This window comes from Somniosus microcephalus, chromosome 10 (genome assembly GCF_052327205.1).
Source record: "Somniosus microcephalus isolate GS21.2 chromosome 10, FLI_Smic_1.0, whole genome shotgun sequence".
Lineage (NCBI taxonomy): Eukaryota > Metazoa > Chordata > Chondrichthyes > Squaliformes > Somniosidae > Somniosus > Somniosus microcephalus.
The window spans coordinates 234947611-234963083 of NC_140996.1; the positions used below are offsets into that span (position 1 = coordinate 234947611).

The window sequence follows — 15473 nt, forward strand, 5'->3', positions numbered from 1 at the left end:
CACCTTTCGGATGAGACGCTAAACCGAGACTCCATCTGTTCTGTCAGGTGATGTAAAAGATCCCAAGGCCGCTATTGGAAGCAGAGCAGGGGGAGTTCTCCCCGGTGTCCTGGGGCCAATATTTATCCCTCAACCAACATCACTAAAACAGATTATCTGGTCATTATCTCATTGCTATTTGTGGGATCTTGCTGTGTGCAAATTGGCTGCCGTGTTTCCCACATTATAACAGTGACTACACTCCAAAAAGTACTTCATTGGCTGTAAAGCACTTTGGGACGTCCGGTGGTCGTGAAAGGCGCTGTGGAAATTCAAGTCTTCCATTTACTCTGTGAGGGGGAGGTCAGCCACTCACCAGACTCGGTATAGGGGATACTTAGTATTCATAGTGAGGTGGCACGTGGGTGCTGTAGCAAGGCATTAAGCTGACGCAAATATCCCGGGCATCGATTGTCTGTCGCCCCGTTTATCGTTAACGTCCCCGGTTTTTCTTTCTCCTAGTTTTTGCGAGAAGACCTGAACTACCAGGATGCAGCAGCAAAGCACAGCACCTTCCACGGGGGCGACAAGCTGATCAGCGTGGAGGACCTGTGGAAATCGTGGAAAAGCTCCGAAGGTAAATGCACCGCTGGGGAACGCTTCCTCCTGCGCTCTGTTCAGCAGCCGGACACTCGGTGATCTCGATTATACATCCCTGCGGGCATCACTGTCGTGCGGGGCAGATACACGCAGAGCTCCCTTAACATCACCGCATTGTGTACTTCCTGGGATAGGGACTATATCACTGCATCAAACATTCCCAGGTCAGGTATAGCTGCATTAGCACAGTGTACACCGGATCATCTACATTTACATTGCGCACTCCCAGGTCAGTTATATATAGAGTTCCATTACGATATTACATTGAGCACACCCTTTGTGTGATCCAAGTATTTGCAAGGATCAGTATAGCACTTGTATTTATTATGCTGCAGCTCTCTGTTGTGGCGAGCTGTTACAGAGCTCCCTCCAGTACTGTAGCGGGGTCTCGCAGGATGTCGGGGAGATCCGTACGTGTCTGCTGTTCACATCAATCAGAAATGAATTCCTGAGCATCACTCCGTGCTGTGGAGCCGTGCCCACTGGGTTGTGACTGATCCATCCTTGACACTAGTTGGCACGTTGATGTTTCATATAATCTAAACCCAGGCCCAAAGGGCAGAGCGGCAACCAACTACACCACTGTCGGAGAGTGGAGACCGGGCTCCATTTAAACTCGGCTGGAAGTTAAGCTCGTCTTTCATTTGTTTTCCCCTCCGCTCCTCCCGATGAATGTTGCTGAGGTACAGTTCCACATTCATTTGTTTAAGAGGCCGATCTCCATGTGTGGAGCTGATGCGGAATATTCGACCACAGTAGGCGGCACAGACTGGCCTCCTCGTGTTCTTACCTGGCATCCGTGCACACGCTTTCCAGCACAGGTCACTGCGCCGAGATTGGGAGCGGGGCGCTGGGCTCAGTTCAGATCTGCTAACTCAGACCAGGAATCGAACCCGTGACCTACAGGTGTATGTGGCTCTGTGCCACAGTGCCTGGCTCCTGTATTCGGGAGCTCTTTACAAACTCACGGAGTTAAGAACATAAGGAATAAGAGCAGGAGTCGGCCATACGGCCCCTCGAGCCTGCTCCGCCATTCAATAAGATCACGGCTGATCTTCGACATCAACTCCACTTTCCCGCCCGATCCCCATATCCCTCGATTCCCCTAGAGTCCAAAAATCTATCGATCTCAGCCTTGAATATACTCAACGATTGAGCCTCCACAGCCCTCTGGGGCAGAGAATTCCAAAGATTCACCGCCCTCTGAGTGAAGACATTCCTCCTCATCTCAGTCCTAAATGGCCGACCCCTTATCCTGAGACTGTGACCCCTGGTTCTAGAGTTGCTTGATTTCAGTCCTGTTTCCTCCCAGTTTTATTGAAATAACCAAGTCCCCCTCATTCTCCAACTCCAGTCAAGGAAACCGCACTGTGGACTTGCTCATTACTGTGACTTAGCTCGACTCTGTGTGGGGCGAGCTGCTTTCACGAGTCTGCGCAGAGTGAGTGAGGTTTGACCCCTCTCGCTCTTTCTGCTCTGGGACCAGAGTCCACGGACTGTGGCCCAAGTTTTCGGTCTGGGCAGTCTGCGATTTTCCGACCCATCTCCTTAATGGCGGTTGAGCGCAGAAGCAGGACACCCCGGTGAAATACAGCTTTCCACCCGGGATGGGGTTTAATTCTGTCGATTGGTCCCATCGCCGCAGCACTGCGAGCTGTGTCTGTGCGCGGCCTTGCAGGCCAAATGGGGGTGGGAGTTATGTCTGGCAGGGTATTCCCCTGCTGCACACAGTCTGTGCAGCTCCCGCGTGAGCGGGCCCTCTGAGCTGCTAATCATGTCTTCCTCTTTCCCTCTTGCAGTGTTTAACTGGACAGGAGAGGAGGTGATCGAGTGGCTCATCAACTACGTTGAGTTACCGCAGTATGAAGAGCACTTCAGAAAACTGCACATAAACGGACACGACATGCCAAGGTTCGTATATTCACCCACCGCGGGTCAGGTACACCACCCACTGCCTCACCCACTGCCCCACCCACCGCAGGTCAGGTACCCCAACCATCACCCACTGCCCCACCCACCGCGGGTCAGGTACCCCCACTGCCCCACCCACCGCGGGTCAGGTACCCCAACCATCACCCACCGCGCCACCCACCGCGGGTCAGGTACCCCCACTGCCCCACCCACCGCGGGTCAGGTACCCCAACCACCACCCACCGCCCCACCCACCGCGGGTCAGGTAGAAATTGAGAGCCTCTGTGGTTACAGGTGGTTTTAATCATAGAATCACAGAAGGAGGCCATTCGGCCCACCGTGCCTTTGAAAGAGCTCTCCAATTAGTCCCACTCCCCCCTGCTCTTTTCCCACAGCCCTGCACATTTCTCCCCTTCAAGTATTTATCCGATTTGGATAATGGTTTTGAAAAAGCTGAATATGGGGACAGGGCAGGGTAATAGGATTACAGCGGCCCGGTCCGACTGAAGAGCTGGAACCCGCACAGGCACGATGGGCCGAATGCCCTGTCGGTGCTGAAATTTCACAATTCTAGGAAGAAACACTAAAACATTAATACAGGGGCCACGATCATCACATTAAATAAATACTGCACCTGTGTTTTATTCCTTAATCCAGTAAGTGCCTTCATGTGGTCTCATGATCGGTGTTGTAACAGAAAACCTAACCTTGCATATTATCCAATCAGTATCCTACACGGTCAGCTTGGCTCCGTGGGTAACACTCTTGCATTCTTTTGCGTCAGAAGGTTGTGGGTTCACGTCCCACTCCAGAGACATAATCCGGGCCGACACTCCAGTGCAGTACTGAGGGAGCGCTGCACTGTCGGAGGGGCAGTACTGAGGGAGCGCCGCACTGTCGGAGGGGCAGTACTGAGGGAGCACCGCACTGTCGGAGGGGCAGTACTGAGGGAGCGCCGCACTGTCGGAGGGGCAGTACTGAGGGAGCGCCGCACTGTCGGAGGGGCAGTACTGAGGGAGCGCCGCACTGTCGGAGGGGCAGTACTGAGGGAGCGCCGCACTGTCGGAGGGGCAGTACTGAGGGAGCGCCGCACTGTCGGAGGGGCAGTACTGAGGGAGCGCCGCACTGTCGGAGGGGCAGTACTGAGGGAGCGCCGCACTGTCGGAGGGGCAGTACTGAGGGAGCGCCGCACTGTCGGAGGGGCAGTACTGAGGGAACGCTGCACTGTCGGAGGGGCAGTACTGAGGGAGCGCCGCACTGTCGGAGGGGCAGTACTGAGGGAGCGCCGCACTGTCGGGCAGTGCTGAGGGAGCGCCGCACTGTCGGAGGGGCAGTACTGAGGGAGCGCCGCACTGTCGGAGGGGCAGTACTGAGGGAGCACTGCACTGTCGGAGGGGCTGTACTGAGGGAGGGCCGCACTGTCGGAGGGGCAGTACTGAGGGAGCGCTGCACTGTCGGAGAGGCAGTACTGAGGGAGTGCCGCACTGTCGAAGGGGCAGTACCGAGGGAGTGCTGCACTGTTGGAGGGGCAGTACTGAGGGAACGCTGCACTGTTGGAGGGGCAGTACTGAGGGAGCGCCGTACTGTTGGAGGGGCAGTACTGAGGGAGCGCTGCACTGTTGGATTGGCAGTACTGAGGGAGCGGCGCACTGTCGAAGGGGCAGTACTGAGGGAGTGCCGCACTGTCGGAGGGTCAGTACTGAGGGAGCGCCGCATTTAATGTCATTATTGGAAGAGCAGGGGAGTTCTGCCTGTGCTAAAGCAAAATACTGAAATAAAAACAGGAAATGCTGGAAATACTCAGCAGGTCAGGGAGCATCTGTGGAGAGAGAAACAAAGTTAACGTTTCAGTTCGATGAACTTTCATCAGAGGGTTCTGACAAAAGGTCATCGAGATGAAATGTTAACTCTGTTTCTCTCTCCACAGATGCTGCCTGACCTGCTGAGTTCTCCCAGTGTCCTGGTTAGCAGTTAATGGACCTCACTTTAAAAAAAAAAACGAGCAACTGGTGATTTATCTCGGCACTGTTTATGCACAAGAACAGAGGTTTATTAGAATGGATAACTTTACCATGAGTGCCTATTGAGGCAGAGTTTTGAACATCATTTGAAACAAAATTGGATGGTACTTGAAAGGGAATGATCTTGCTGCTATATTTGCTTAAACAATCATTGCACTTCAAAGTAATTCATTGTATTTGAGAGACACAATAAGGAGCTAGGCAAGTGGAAGAAAAGAAAGTCTTGCATTTATTTATACAGCATCTTTCAAGACCTCAGAACTTCCCAAAGCCCTTAACAGCCTTTTAAGTACTTTTAAAGTGTTGTAATGTAGGAAACGTGGCAGCCAATTTGTGCACAGCAAGGTCCCACAAACAGCATTATGATGAGGGACGAGTTGGCTAAAGTAGATTGGGGAAACTACTTTAAAAGGTATGACGGTAGAGAAGCAATGGCTAGCATTTAAAGAATAAATACATCATTTACAACAAATACACATTCCTTTAAGGCACAAAAACCCCACAGGAAAAGTGGCCCAACCGTGGCTAACAAGAGAAGTTAAAGATAGTATTAGATCAAAGGAAGAGGCTTATAATGTTGCCAAGAAGAGCAGTAAGCCTGAGGATTGGGAGGATTTTGGAATTCAGCAAAGGAGGACCAAGAAATTGATAAAGAAAGGGGAAATAGAATATGAGGGTAAACTAGCGAGAGACATAAAAACAGACTGTAAAAGCTTCTATAGGTGTGTAAAAAGGAAAAGATTAGCGAAAGTAAATGTGGGTCCCTTACAGGCTGAGACAGGAGAAATTATAATGGGGAATAAGGAAATGGCAGAGAAATTAAACAAATATTTAGTGTCTGTCTTCACGGAAGAAGACACAAAAAACTTCCCGGAAATAGTGGCGAACCAAGGATTTAGCGAAAATGAGGAACTGAAAGAAATTAGTATTAGTAAAAAGAATAGTACTGGAGAAATTAATGGGACTGAAAGCCGATAAATCTCCTGGACCTGATGGCCTACATCCTAGGGTTTGGAGAGGATGCATTGGTTGTCATTTTCCAAAATTCCATGGATTCTAGAACGGTTCCCGCGGATTGGAAGGTGGCAAATGTAACCCCACTATTTAAGAAAGGAGGGAGAGAGAAAATGGCGAACTACAGACCAGTTAGCCTGATATCAGTAGTAGGGCAAATGCTAGAATCTATTATTAAGGACGTGATAACAGGACACTTAGAAAATAATAATAGGATTGGGCAGAGTCAACACGGATTTATGAAAGGGAAATCGTGTTTGACGAATCTGTTAGAGTTTTTTGAGATTGTAACTAGCAGAATAGATAAGGGGGAACCAGTGGATGTGGTGTATTTGGATTTTCAGAAGGCATTCGATAAGGTGCCACACGAGGTAATTAAACAAAATTAGGGCTCATGGATTGGGGGTAATATACTAGCACGGATTGAGGATTGGTTAACGGACAGAAAACAGAGAGTAGGAATAAACGGGTCATTTTCGGGTTGGCAGGCTGTAACTAGTGGGGTACCGCAAGGATCAGTGCTTGGGCCTCAGCTATTCACAATCTACATCAATGATTTGGATGAGGGGACCAAATGTAATATATCCAAGTTTGCCGATGATACAAAGCTGGGTGGGAATGTAAGTTGTGAGGAGGATGCAAGGAGACTTCAAGGGGATATAGACAAGCTAAGTGAGTGGGCAAGAACATGGCAAATGGAATATAATGTTGTTGTGTATTTTGAATGTGTATTAGAATTGTCCCACATGGGATACCGTCGTGGTGATTTGCAATGCACTATGGGAAATGTAGTGCATTGAGTGAAGAAGCACATTGTAAATAAAATGGCCGTTAACTAAACTCTCCACCCCGGAGTCCTCCGTAATTGTTATATAGGTAAGGGTATAAAACCCCTTGAGACACAACAAAACTGGCAATGAGGACGACGGACTTGCGCATCACTTTGCACTGGAATCGGCGATGTTTAAAGTAAGAAGTTCCTGTCTTTTTTTAATGGCGCGCCCGCAATTTAGTGCTGATGCAATCACCTCGTAAAGGTGGCGGTTCGTGTGTTACACAAATAAGAAGGGGGAGAGTAATGATACAGTGAAACGAAGTGGAGGAAAAGGACTGTAAAAATAAAATAGAAAAGTGGAGGAAAAGGACTGTAAAGATTAAAAAAAAAATAACAAAATAGCTATGCTAACCGGAGCGTTTGGACCATTTGATGATACGGCGGAGCAATGGAGTGCTTATACAGAGCGTTTCGGATTTTTCGTGACTGCAAATGGCACTAAAGATGACGTGAAAGTGGCGACGTTCCTCGGTGTGATCGGAGCAAAAACATTTGGCTTGTTACGGAGTTTGATGCACCCGGATAAGCCCGGCGCTAAGACATATGATCAGATTGTGGAAGTTTTGGAAACACATTTCGCACCCAAGCCGCTGCTGATTGCCGAGAGGTTCAGGTTTCACAAACGAAACCAAGGGGAGGGTGAGTCCATAGCCGAATATGTTGCAGCGCTAAAGAAGCTAACTGAGCATTGTGAGTTTGGTGAAACTCTAAATGACACTGTCCGCGATAGGTTTGTGTGTGGATTAAGATGTGAAGCAACACAGAAGTGCTTGCTCACGACTGACAAACTGACGCTTAAATCAGCAGTGGAGTTCGCTGTGTCTATGGAGTTAGCAGCTGAAGATGCACAGCTGTTGGGGGCTGCAACAAGAGTGCACAGGGTAGCAGCTACACCGGATAAGCATGCAAGGGACACCAGAGAGTGTTACAGATGTGGAAGGTCAGGTCATCAGCCATCTGACTGCTGGTGTAAAGACCTGACCTGTCGGAAATGTGAAAAGAAAGGACACATTGAACGTGTGTGTGTAAAGGGCAAAGCAAATAATCCTACACAGAGACACACAAAAACAAACAAGGAAACACATCCAACTGGCGTTCTAAAAAGAAAAACCTACACATGGTGAAACAAGAACAGGAAGACAGTGACACAGACTCTGATGGGGAGCTGAATCTCCATGTGTTAACGGTGAATGGAGGCTCATCAGGCTATGGAGTCACTCCACTACTAGAGGGAATACCGGTCAAAATGGAGCTGGATACGAGGGCCGCTGTCTCCTTGATTTCAGAGAAGCTATTCAAAGAAAAACTGAACCACCTATCACTGATGCCGGCCAAGCTCACCTTAAAGACCTACACTGGGGAAACAGTCCCAATGCTGGGTAAGACGGAGGTCAAGGTGGAGCTTAATGGACAAACCGTGATGCTGCCAGTTTACGTGGTCAAGGGTGACTATCCATCCCTGATGGGCAGGCCATGGTTGGAGAAAATTCATCTGGATTGGAAAAAAGTGAATGGGGTGTCAATCGAAGAGGCGGGGCTAGCGGCAGTGTTGACAAAGCATGCGGCTGTCTTTGACGGAGAATTGGGGAGTATGAAGGGGATTACGGTCAAACTCAAGGTGAAGCCTGACAGCCAGCCATGATTCCTGAAGGCCAGGAATGTTCCCTACGCCCTCAGACCAAAGGTGGAGGCTGACCTGGAGCGTCTGGTCAAGATAGGGGTCCTGGTGCCGGTTTTGCACAGTGAGTGGGCCACGCCCGTGGTACCAGTGATGAAGAATGACGACGCGGTTCGCTTATGTGGAGATTTCAAAGTAACAGTGAATCCTGTGCTCTCAGCTGAACAGTACCCCCTCCCCATCATTGAAGATCTTTTCGCGGGTCTAACAGGCGGTCAGAAGTTTAGCAAGATTGATCTATGCCAAGCCTACTTGCAGATGCATGTAGAAGAGGACTCACAGAAGTACCTCACCATCACCACCCACAAGGGCCTCTACAGGTACTGCCGCCTACCCTTTGGTATAACGTCAGCACCAGCATTGTTTCAGCGGGCTATGGACCAGATCTTAAGCGGCATTCCAGGGGTACAATGTTATCTCGACGACAACGAGCATCTGCAGAACCTGGCGAAGACACTGGGAAGACTTGAAGAATATTGCTTACGCGTTCGCAAGGACAAATGCGAATTTTTCAAGCCATCAGTGGAGTACCTAGGCCATGTCATCGACGCGGATGGCCTACTCACAGCACCGTCGAAAGTGAAAGCCATTGCTGACGCTCCTGCACCTACAAATGTCGGCCAGCTGCGGTCATTCTTAGCTCTCCTGAACTATTACGGAAAGTTTATTCCACAGCTGGCATCACTGTTGAAGCCATTACATGAGTTGCTGTGTCAGGGCAAGGCCTGGGCGTGGACGAAGGAGTGCGAAGCTGCATTCAAGAAAGCCAAAGCAGCTTTGACTGACCCCAGAGTGTTGACGCACTTTGACCCGTCGTTGCAGATTCAGCTGGCCTGTGACACGTCGCCTTATGGCGTCGGCGCAGTCGCGTCCCACATCTTTCCCTCAGGCGAAGAGAAGCCGATTGCATTCCCGTCAAGGTCCCTGAGCAAGGCGGAGGTGAAATACCCGCAGATCGAAAAAGAGGCTTTGGGCATCATCTTTGGAATCAAAAAGTTCCATCACTACTTGTTCGGAAGGAAATTCACCGTGCTGACGGATCATCGTCCTCTGACATCGATCTTTGGTCCACACACAGGAATACCCTCCCTGGCAGCGTGCAGGCTGCAGCGCTGGGCGCTGATGTTAAGCGCTCACAATTACAACATCAAATACCAGAGGTCAGCAGCACATGGCAATGCGGACGGATTGTTAAGACTTCCGCTGCCTGTGCCCTCTGAAGGCTGTGAGCAGAAGATTTTCTACTTTGACATGGTGAGCAATGCCCCTGACACGGCCCGGCAGGTCAAGGAAGAGACCAGAGTGGACCCTACGCTATCCAAGGTGCTGGATTGGGTGATGCGAGGAGACGGATCACGGGTGTCAGACACACCACCTGAGCTCCTACCTTACCTGTCAAGAGGGAAGGAGTTGTCTGTCACGCCAGGATGCCTCCTTTGGGGCATGCGAGTGATCATACCACCAAAGCTGCGGAAACATGTCCTCAACGAGCTGCACTCAGGACATTGTAGTATTGTCCGGATGAAGGAGCTGGCATGAAGCTACTTCTGGTGGCCCGGTCTGGATCATGAAATTGAAGCTGAAGCGAAATCATGCCCATCATGCGAGACAACCAGGGATACGCCAAGAGCAGCGCCACTGCATCCATGGGAATGGCCGGCGACACCGTGGCAACGGATCCATCTGGACTTCGCGGGACCAGTGGAAGGAGCGATGTTCCTGGTCGCGGTGGACTCCCATTCCAAATGGCCGGAGGTTGCAGTAATGTCCACTACTACTACGGAGAAAACCATCGAGACTCTGAGCGAGATGTTCGGGCGATTTGGTCTGCCAGAGCAGATCGTAACCGACAATGGAACACAGTTCACATCCCAGGAGATGGAGGAGTTCCTCAAGAGCAATGGAATCCAGCACACGTTCTCCGCGCCTTATCATCCATCCACGAATGGATTGGCGGAGAGATTTGTCAGAATGCTGAAACGCGTTGAAAGCGGCAAGAAGTGATGCTCCTCTAAAGCAACGCCTGAATGCTTTCTTGCTGAAATACCAAAACACGCCTCATGCTACGACTGGAGCATCTCCTGCTTACCTACTCATGGGAAGACAGCTACGGACACGCCTTGACCTGCTGAGGCCAACGCCCACAGAAGCAGTGGTGCGCGCCAATCAGCAGGATCAAGTCAGCAGACGAGCTCAGAGGTCCAAAGAACGACACTTTGTGGTGGGGGGCAAAGTCCTCGCGCGTAACTACACCACCCCGGAGCGGTGGGTCCCGGCTACGGTCATTCAAAAGACGGGCCCCGTTTCATACTGCGTCCGCACCGGAGACGACCGAACATGGAGACGGCATGTAGACCAGTTACTGCCAAGACAGTCGCCACAGGTAACCCAAGAAACAGAGGATCAAGGACTTGCTGGGGGCTCCAGCAGGGACTGGTCGTCCGACCCTGAGACGGTGGCACCATCCACTCTTGTGCCATCGAGGGAGGAAGCCATGCCTGCAGAGTCACAGGAGAGCCAGCCAGAGCCTGCTCCTGAGACTAGGCGTTACCCCCAAAGAGAAAGGCAGCCTCCAGAGCACCTTAGTTACAGTTAGTGCTAACCTGTGTGCATGGGGCAGAATAACCCCCAGGGTTAGCGGAATGTAGAGGCAGTCTACCCTCTCTTCCAAAGTTAGTCATTTTCAGTTATTCTGTTTTGTGGACATTCTATTTTAAGGGGGAGGAAATATGTTGTGTATTTTGAATGTGTATTAGAATTGTCCCACATGGGATACCGTAGTGGTGATTTGCAATGCACTATGGGAAATGTAGTGCATTGAGTGAAGAAGCACATTGTAAATAAAATGGCCGTTAACTAAACTCTCCACCCCGGAGTCCTCCTTAATTGTTATATAGGTAAGGGTATAAAACCCCTTGAGACACAACAAATGTGGAGAAATGTGAAGTTATCCACTTTGGTAGGAAACACCTGGTATGTAAGTGGAGTTAGCCGGCAGGAGGGCTGTGACCATCCTTGCACTTTTTTACGTGCAGGTTGTAGCTTGTATTTAAGAGAGGTGTGTAATCTTGTAATCGGAACTGGTTTTTAGAATGATTTAGTGCCACTTGGTCTCGAATGCCATTGTCGACAGACCCCCAGGATCCCGTGTGAACCTGTCCTGACCGGTCCTCTACTTGAGTGTTGCAGAGTATTTTTTAAATGGTGAGAGATTGGGAAATGTTGGTGTTCAGAGGGACCTGGGTGTCCTTGTACACGAATCACTGAAAGTTAACATGCAGGTACAGCAAGCAATTAGGAAAGCAAATGGTATGTTGGCCTTTATTACAAGAGGATTTGAATATAAGAGTAAAGACGTCTTACTGCAATTATATAGGGCCCTGGTGAGACCACACCTGGAGTATTGTGCACAGTTTTGGTCTCCTTACCTAAGGAAGGATATACTTGCCATAGAGGGAGTGCAACGAAGGTTCACCAGACTGGTTCCTGGGATGGGGGGATTGTCCTATGAGGAGAGATTGAGTAGACTGGGCCTATATTCCCCAGAGTTTAGAAGAATAAGAGGTGATCTCATTGAAACATGCAAAAAAAAAAATAATTCGCTTATGGGATGTGGGCGTTGCTGTCAAGGCCAGCATTTATTGCCCATCCCTAGTTGCCCTTGAGAAGGTGGTGGTGAGCCGCCGCCTTGAACCGCTGCAGTCCGTGTGGTGAAGGTGCTCCCACAGTGCTGTTCGGGAGGGAGTTCCAGGATTTTGACCCAGCGACGATGAAGGATTGGCGATATATTTCTAAGTCAGGATGGTGTGTGACTTGGAGGGGAACTTGGAGGTGGTGGTGTTCCCATGCGCCTGCTGCCCTTGTCCTTCTAGGTGGAAGAGGTCGCGGGTTTGGGAGGTGCTGGCGAGTTGCTGCAGTGCATCTTGTAGATGGTCCACACTGCAGCCACGGTGCGCCGGTGGTGGAGGGAGTGAATGTTTAAGGTGGTGGATGGGGTGCCAATCAAGTGGGCTGCTTTGTCCTGGATGGTGTCGAGCTTCTTGAGTGTTGTTGGAGCTGCACTCATCCAGGCAAGTGGAGAGTATTCCATCACACTCTTTACTTGTGCCTTGTAGATGGTGGAAAGGCTTTGGGGAGTCAGGAGGTGAGTCACTTGTCGCAGGATACCCAGCCTCTGACCTGCTCTTATTGCCACAGTATTTATGTGGCTGGCCCAGTTAAGCTTCTGGTCAATGGTGACCCCCAGGATGTTGGTGGTGGAGGATTCGGCGATGGTAATGCTGTTGAATGTCAAGGGGAGGTGGTTAGACTCTCGCTTGTTGGAGATAGTCATTGCCTGGCACTTCTGTGGCGTGAATGTTACCTGCCACTTATCAGCCTGAACGTCATCCAGGTCTTGTTGCATGCGGGCATGGAATGCTTCATTATCTGAGGAGTTGTGAATGGCGCTGAACACTGTGCAGTCATCAGCGAACATCCCCATTTCTGACCTTATGTTGGAGGGAAGGTCATTGATGAAGCAGCTGAAGATGATTGGGCCTAGGACACTGCCCTGAGGAACTCCTGCAGCGATGTCCTGGGCTGTGATGATTGACCTTCAACCACCACAACCATTTTCCTTTGTGCTAGGTATGACTCCAGCCAGTGGAGCGTTTTCCCCCTGATTCTCATTGACTTCAGTTTTACTAGGGCTCCTTGATGCCACACCCGGTCAAATGCTGCCTTGATGTCAAGGGCAGTCACTCTCACCTCACCTCTGGAATTCAGCTCTTTTGTCCATGTTTGGACCAAGGCTATAATGAGGTCAGGATCCGAGTGGTCTTGGTGGAACCCAAACTGGGCATCAGTGAGCAGGTTATTGGTGAGTAAGTGCCGCTTGATAGCACTGTCGATGATACCTTCCATCACTTTGCTGATGATTAAGAGTAGTCTGATGGGGCGGTAATTGGCTGGGTTGGATTTGTCTTGCTTTTTGTGGACAGGACATACTTGGGCAGTTTTCCGCATTGTCGGATAGATGACAGTGTTGTAGCTGTACTGGAACAGCTTGGCTAGAAGCGCGGCTAGTTCTGGAGCACAAGTCTTCAGCACGATAGCTGGGATGTTGTCGGGGCCCACAGCCTGTGCTGTATCCAGCGCGCTCAGCCGTTTCTTGATATCACATGGAGTGAATCGAATTGAATGAAGACTGGCTTCTGTGAAGGTGGCGACCTCGGGAATAGGCCGATATGGATCATCCACTCGGCACTTCTGGCTGAAGATGGTTGCAAACGCTTCAGCCTTGTCTTTTGCACTTCTTACAGGACTTGACAGGATAGATGAAGAGAGGATGTTTCCCCTGGCTGGGGAGTCTAGAACCAGGGGTCACAGTCTCAGAATAAGGGGTCGGCCATTTAGGACTGAGATGAGGAATTTCTTCACTCAGAGGGTGGTGAATCTTTGGAATTCTCTACCCCAGAGGGCTGTGGAGGCTCAGTCGTTGAGTATATTCAAGGCTGAGATCGATAGATTTTTGAATATTAAGGGAATCAAGGGATATGGGGATAGTGCAGGAAAGTGGAGATGAGTTAGAAGATCAGCCATGATCTTATTGAATGGCGGAGCAGGCTCGAGGGGCCAAATGGCCGAATCCTGCTCCTATTTCTTATGTTCTTATGAGGAGATCATCTGTAGTTTGAGGGATAAATGTTGGCCCTGAATTCCCCTGCTCTTCGAATAGTGGCTTTGGGATCTTTTACATCCGAGAGGGCAGACGGGGCCTCAGTTCAACATGTCATCCAAAAGCTGGCACCTCCGACAGTGCAGCACTCCCTCAATACTGCTCCTCCGACAGTGCAGCACTCCCTCAGTACTGCTCCTCCGACTGTGCAGCGCTGCCTCAGTACTGCCCCTCCGACAGTGCGGCGCTCCCTCAGTACTGCCCCTCCGACAGTGCCGCGCTGCCTCAGTACTGCCCCTCCGACAGTGCGGCGCTCCCTCAGTACTGCCCCTCCGACAGTGCCGCGCTCCCTCAGTGCTGCCCCTCCGACAGTGCAGCGCTCCCTCAGTACTGCCCCTCCGACAGTGCGGCACTCCCTCAGTACTGTCCCTCCGACAGTGCAGCGCTTCCTCAGTACTGCCCCTCCGACAGTGCCGCGCTCCCTCAGTACTGCCCCTCCGACAGTGCAGCGCTCCCTCAGTACTGCCCCTCCGACAGTGCGGCGCTGCCTCAGTACTGCCCCTCCGACAGTGCGGCGCTCCCTCAGTACTGCCCCTCCGACAGTGCGGCGCTGCCTCAGTACTGCCCCTCCGACAGTGCGGTGCTCCCTCAGTACTGTCCCTCCGACAGTGCAGCGCTTCCTCAGTACTGCCCCTCCGACAGTGCGGCGCTCCCTCAGTACTGCCCCTCCGACAGTGCAGCGCTGCCTCAGTACTGCCCCTCCGACAGTGCGGCGCTGCCTCAGTACTGCCCCTCCGACAGTGCGGCGCTCCCTCAGTACTGCACTGGGAGTGTCAGCCTGGATTATGGGCTACAGTCTCTGGCGTAGAACCCATGATCTTCTGACTCTCTTGAGAGAGTGCTACCTATCTTAAGTCTGCCTTGAGGGAGGGGGGATTTGCTGGGACGTTATCACTGACAGGTGCTGAGTTTTGGAGTCCGGGAGATCTAGAAGCCAGCTCTTGGGGGAGACGGGGATGGAGACTGCACGGGCGGCTCAGTGCTGCGATTCTTCGTGGGATGTCTGATACTAAGTGAGTGCCTTTCTGGGGCTGATGGTGGGGATCCTGCGGTGACGGCAGGACTTTCAAACAGTAAGTGTGAGATTCCCTCGACAGCAAATCCCAGTTATTGGTTGAAGGGGGAGGTTTTATTAGCACTGGATGGAGGTGTACACACACGTGTGTGTGTGCCTGAACCTGCGGCAGTTAAAGGCCCCGTTGCCCAGCCTCCTCACCAGCAGGATCTGTGTGAAAGAGTCCCGTGTCATTGCTGCTTCATCTCCCTGCTGCAACCGACTCACAAAGCAAGTTGCCTTTAACGTCGTAAAATGTCCCAAGGTGCTTCACAGGAGCGATATCAGACAAAATTTAACACTGAGCCACATAAGGACAGATATTAGGACAGGTGACCAAAAGTCTGGTCAAAGAGGTCGGTTTTAAATGGCGACTTAAAGGAGGAGAGAGAGGTAGAGAGGCGGAGAGGTTTAGGGAGGGAATTCCAGAGCTCGGGGCCCAGGCAGCTGAAGGCACGGCCGCCAATGGTGGAGCGATTATAATCAGGGATGCTCAAGAGGCCGGAATAGGGGGAGCACAAACCCAATCTCAGGATTAAATAAGATGCTGAGGTTGTGAGAGTGTGGCAGGGACGGAAGACAATGGCTTCGGTCTTCCCAAT

At 51.1% G+C, this 15473-nt stretch overlaps 1 protein-coding gene across 9 annotated transcripts in view; it reads left to right on the forward strand.

Annotated features, from left to right (window-relative positions):
• stim1b (stromal interaction molecule 1b) overlaps window positions 1-15473 on the forward strand; it is a 215647-nt gene that overhangs the window by 108430 nt on the left and 91744 nt on the right. For all 9 annotated transcript variants that reach the window (XM_085999826.1, XM_085999830.1, XM_085999828.1 and 6 more), the window contains exons 3-4: window positions 502-616; window positions 2439-2550. In XM_085999826.1, the coding sequence (XP_085855952.1) occupies window positions 502-616; window positions 2439-2550 (227 nt within the window). The remainder of the gene's footprint in view (window positions 1-501; window positions 617-2438; window positions 2551-15473) is intronic.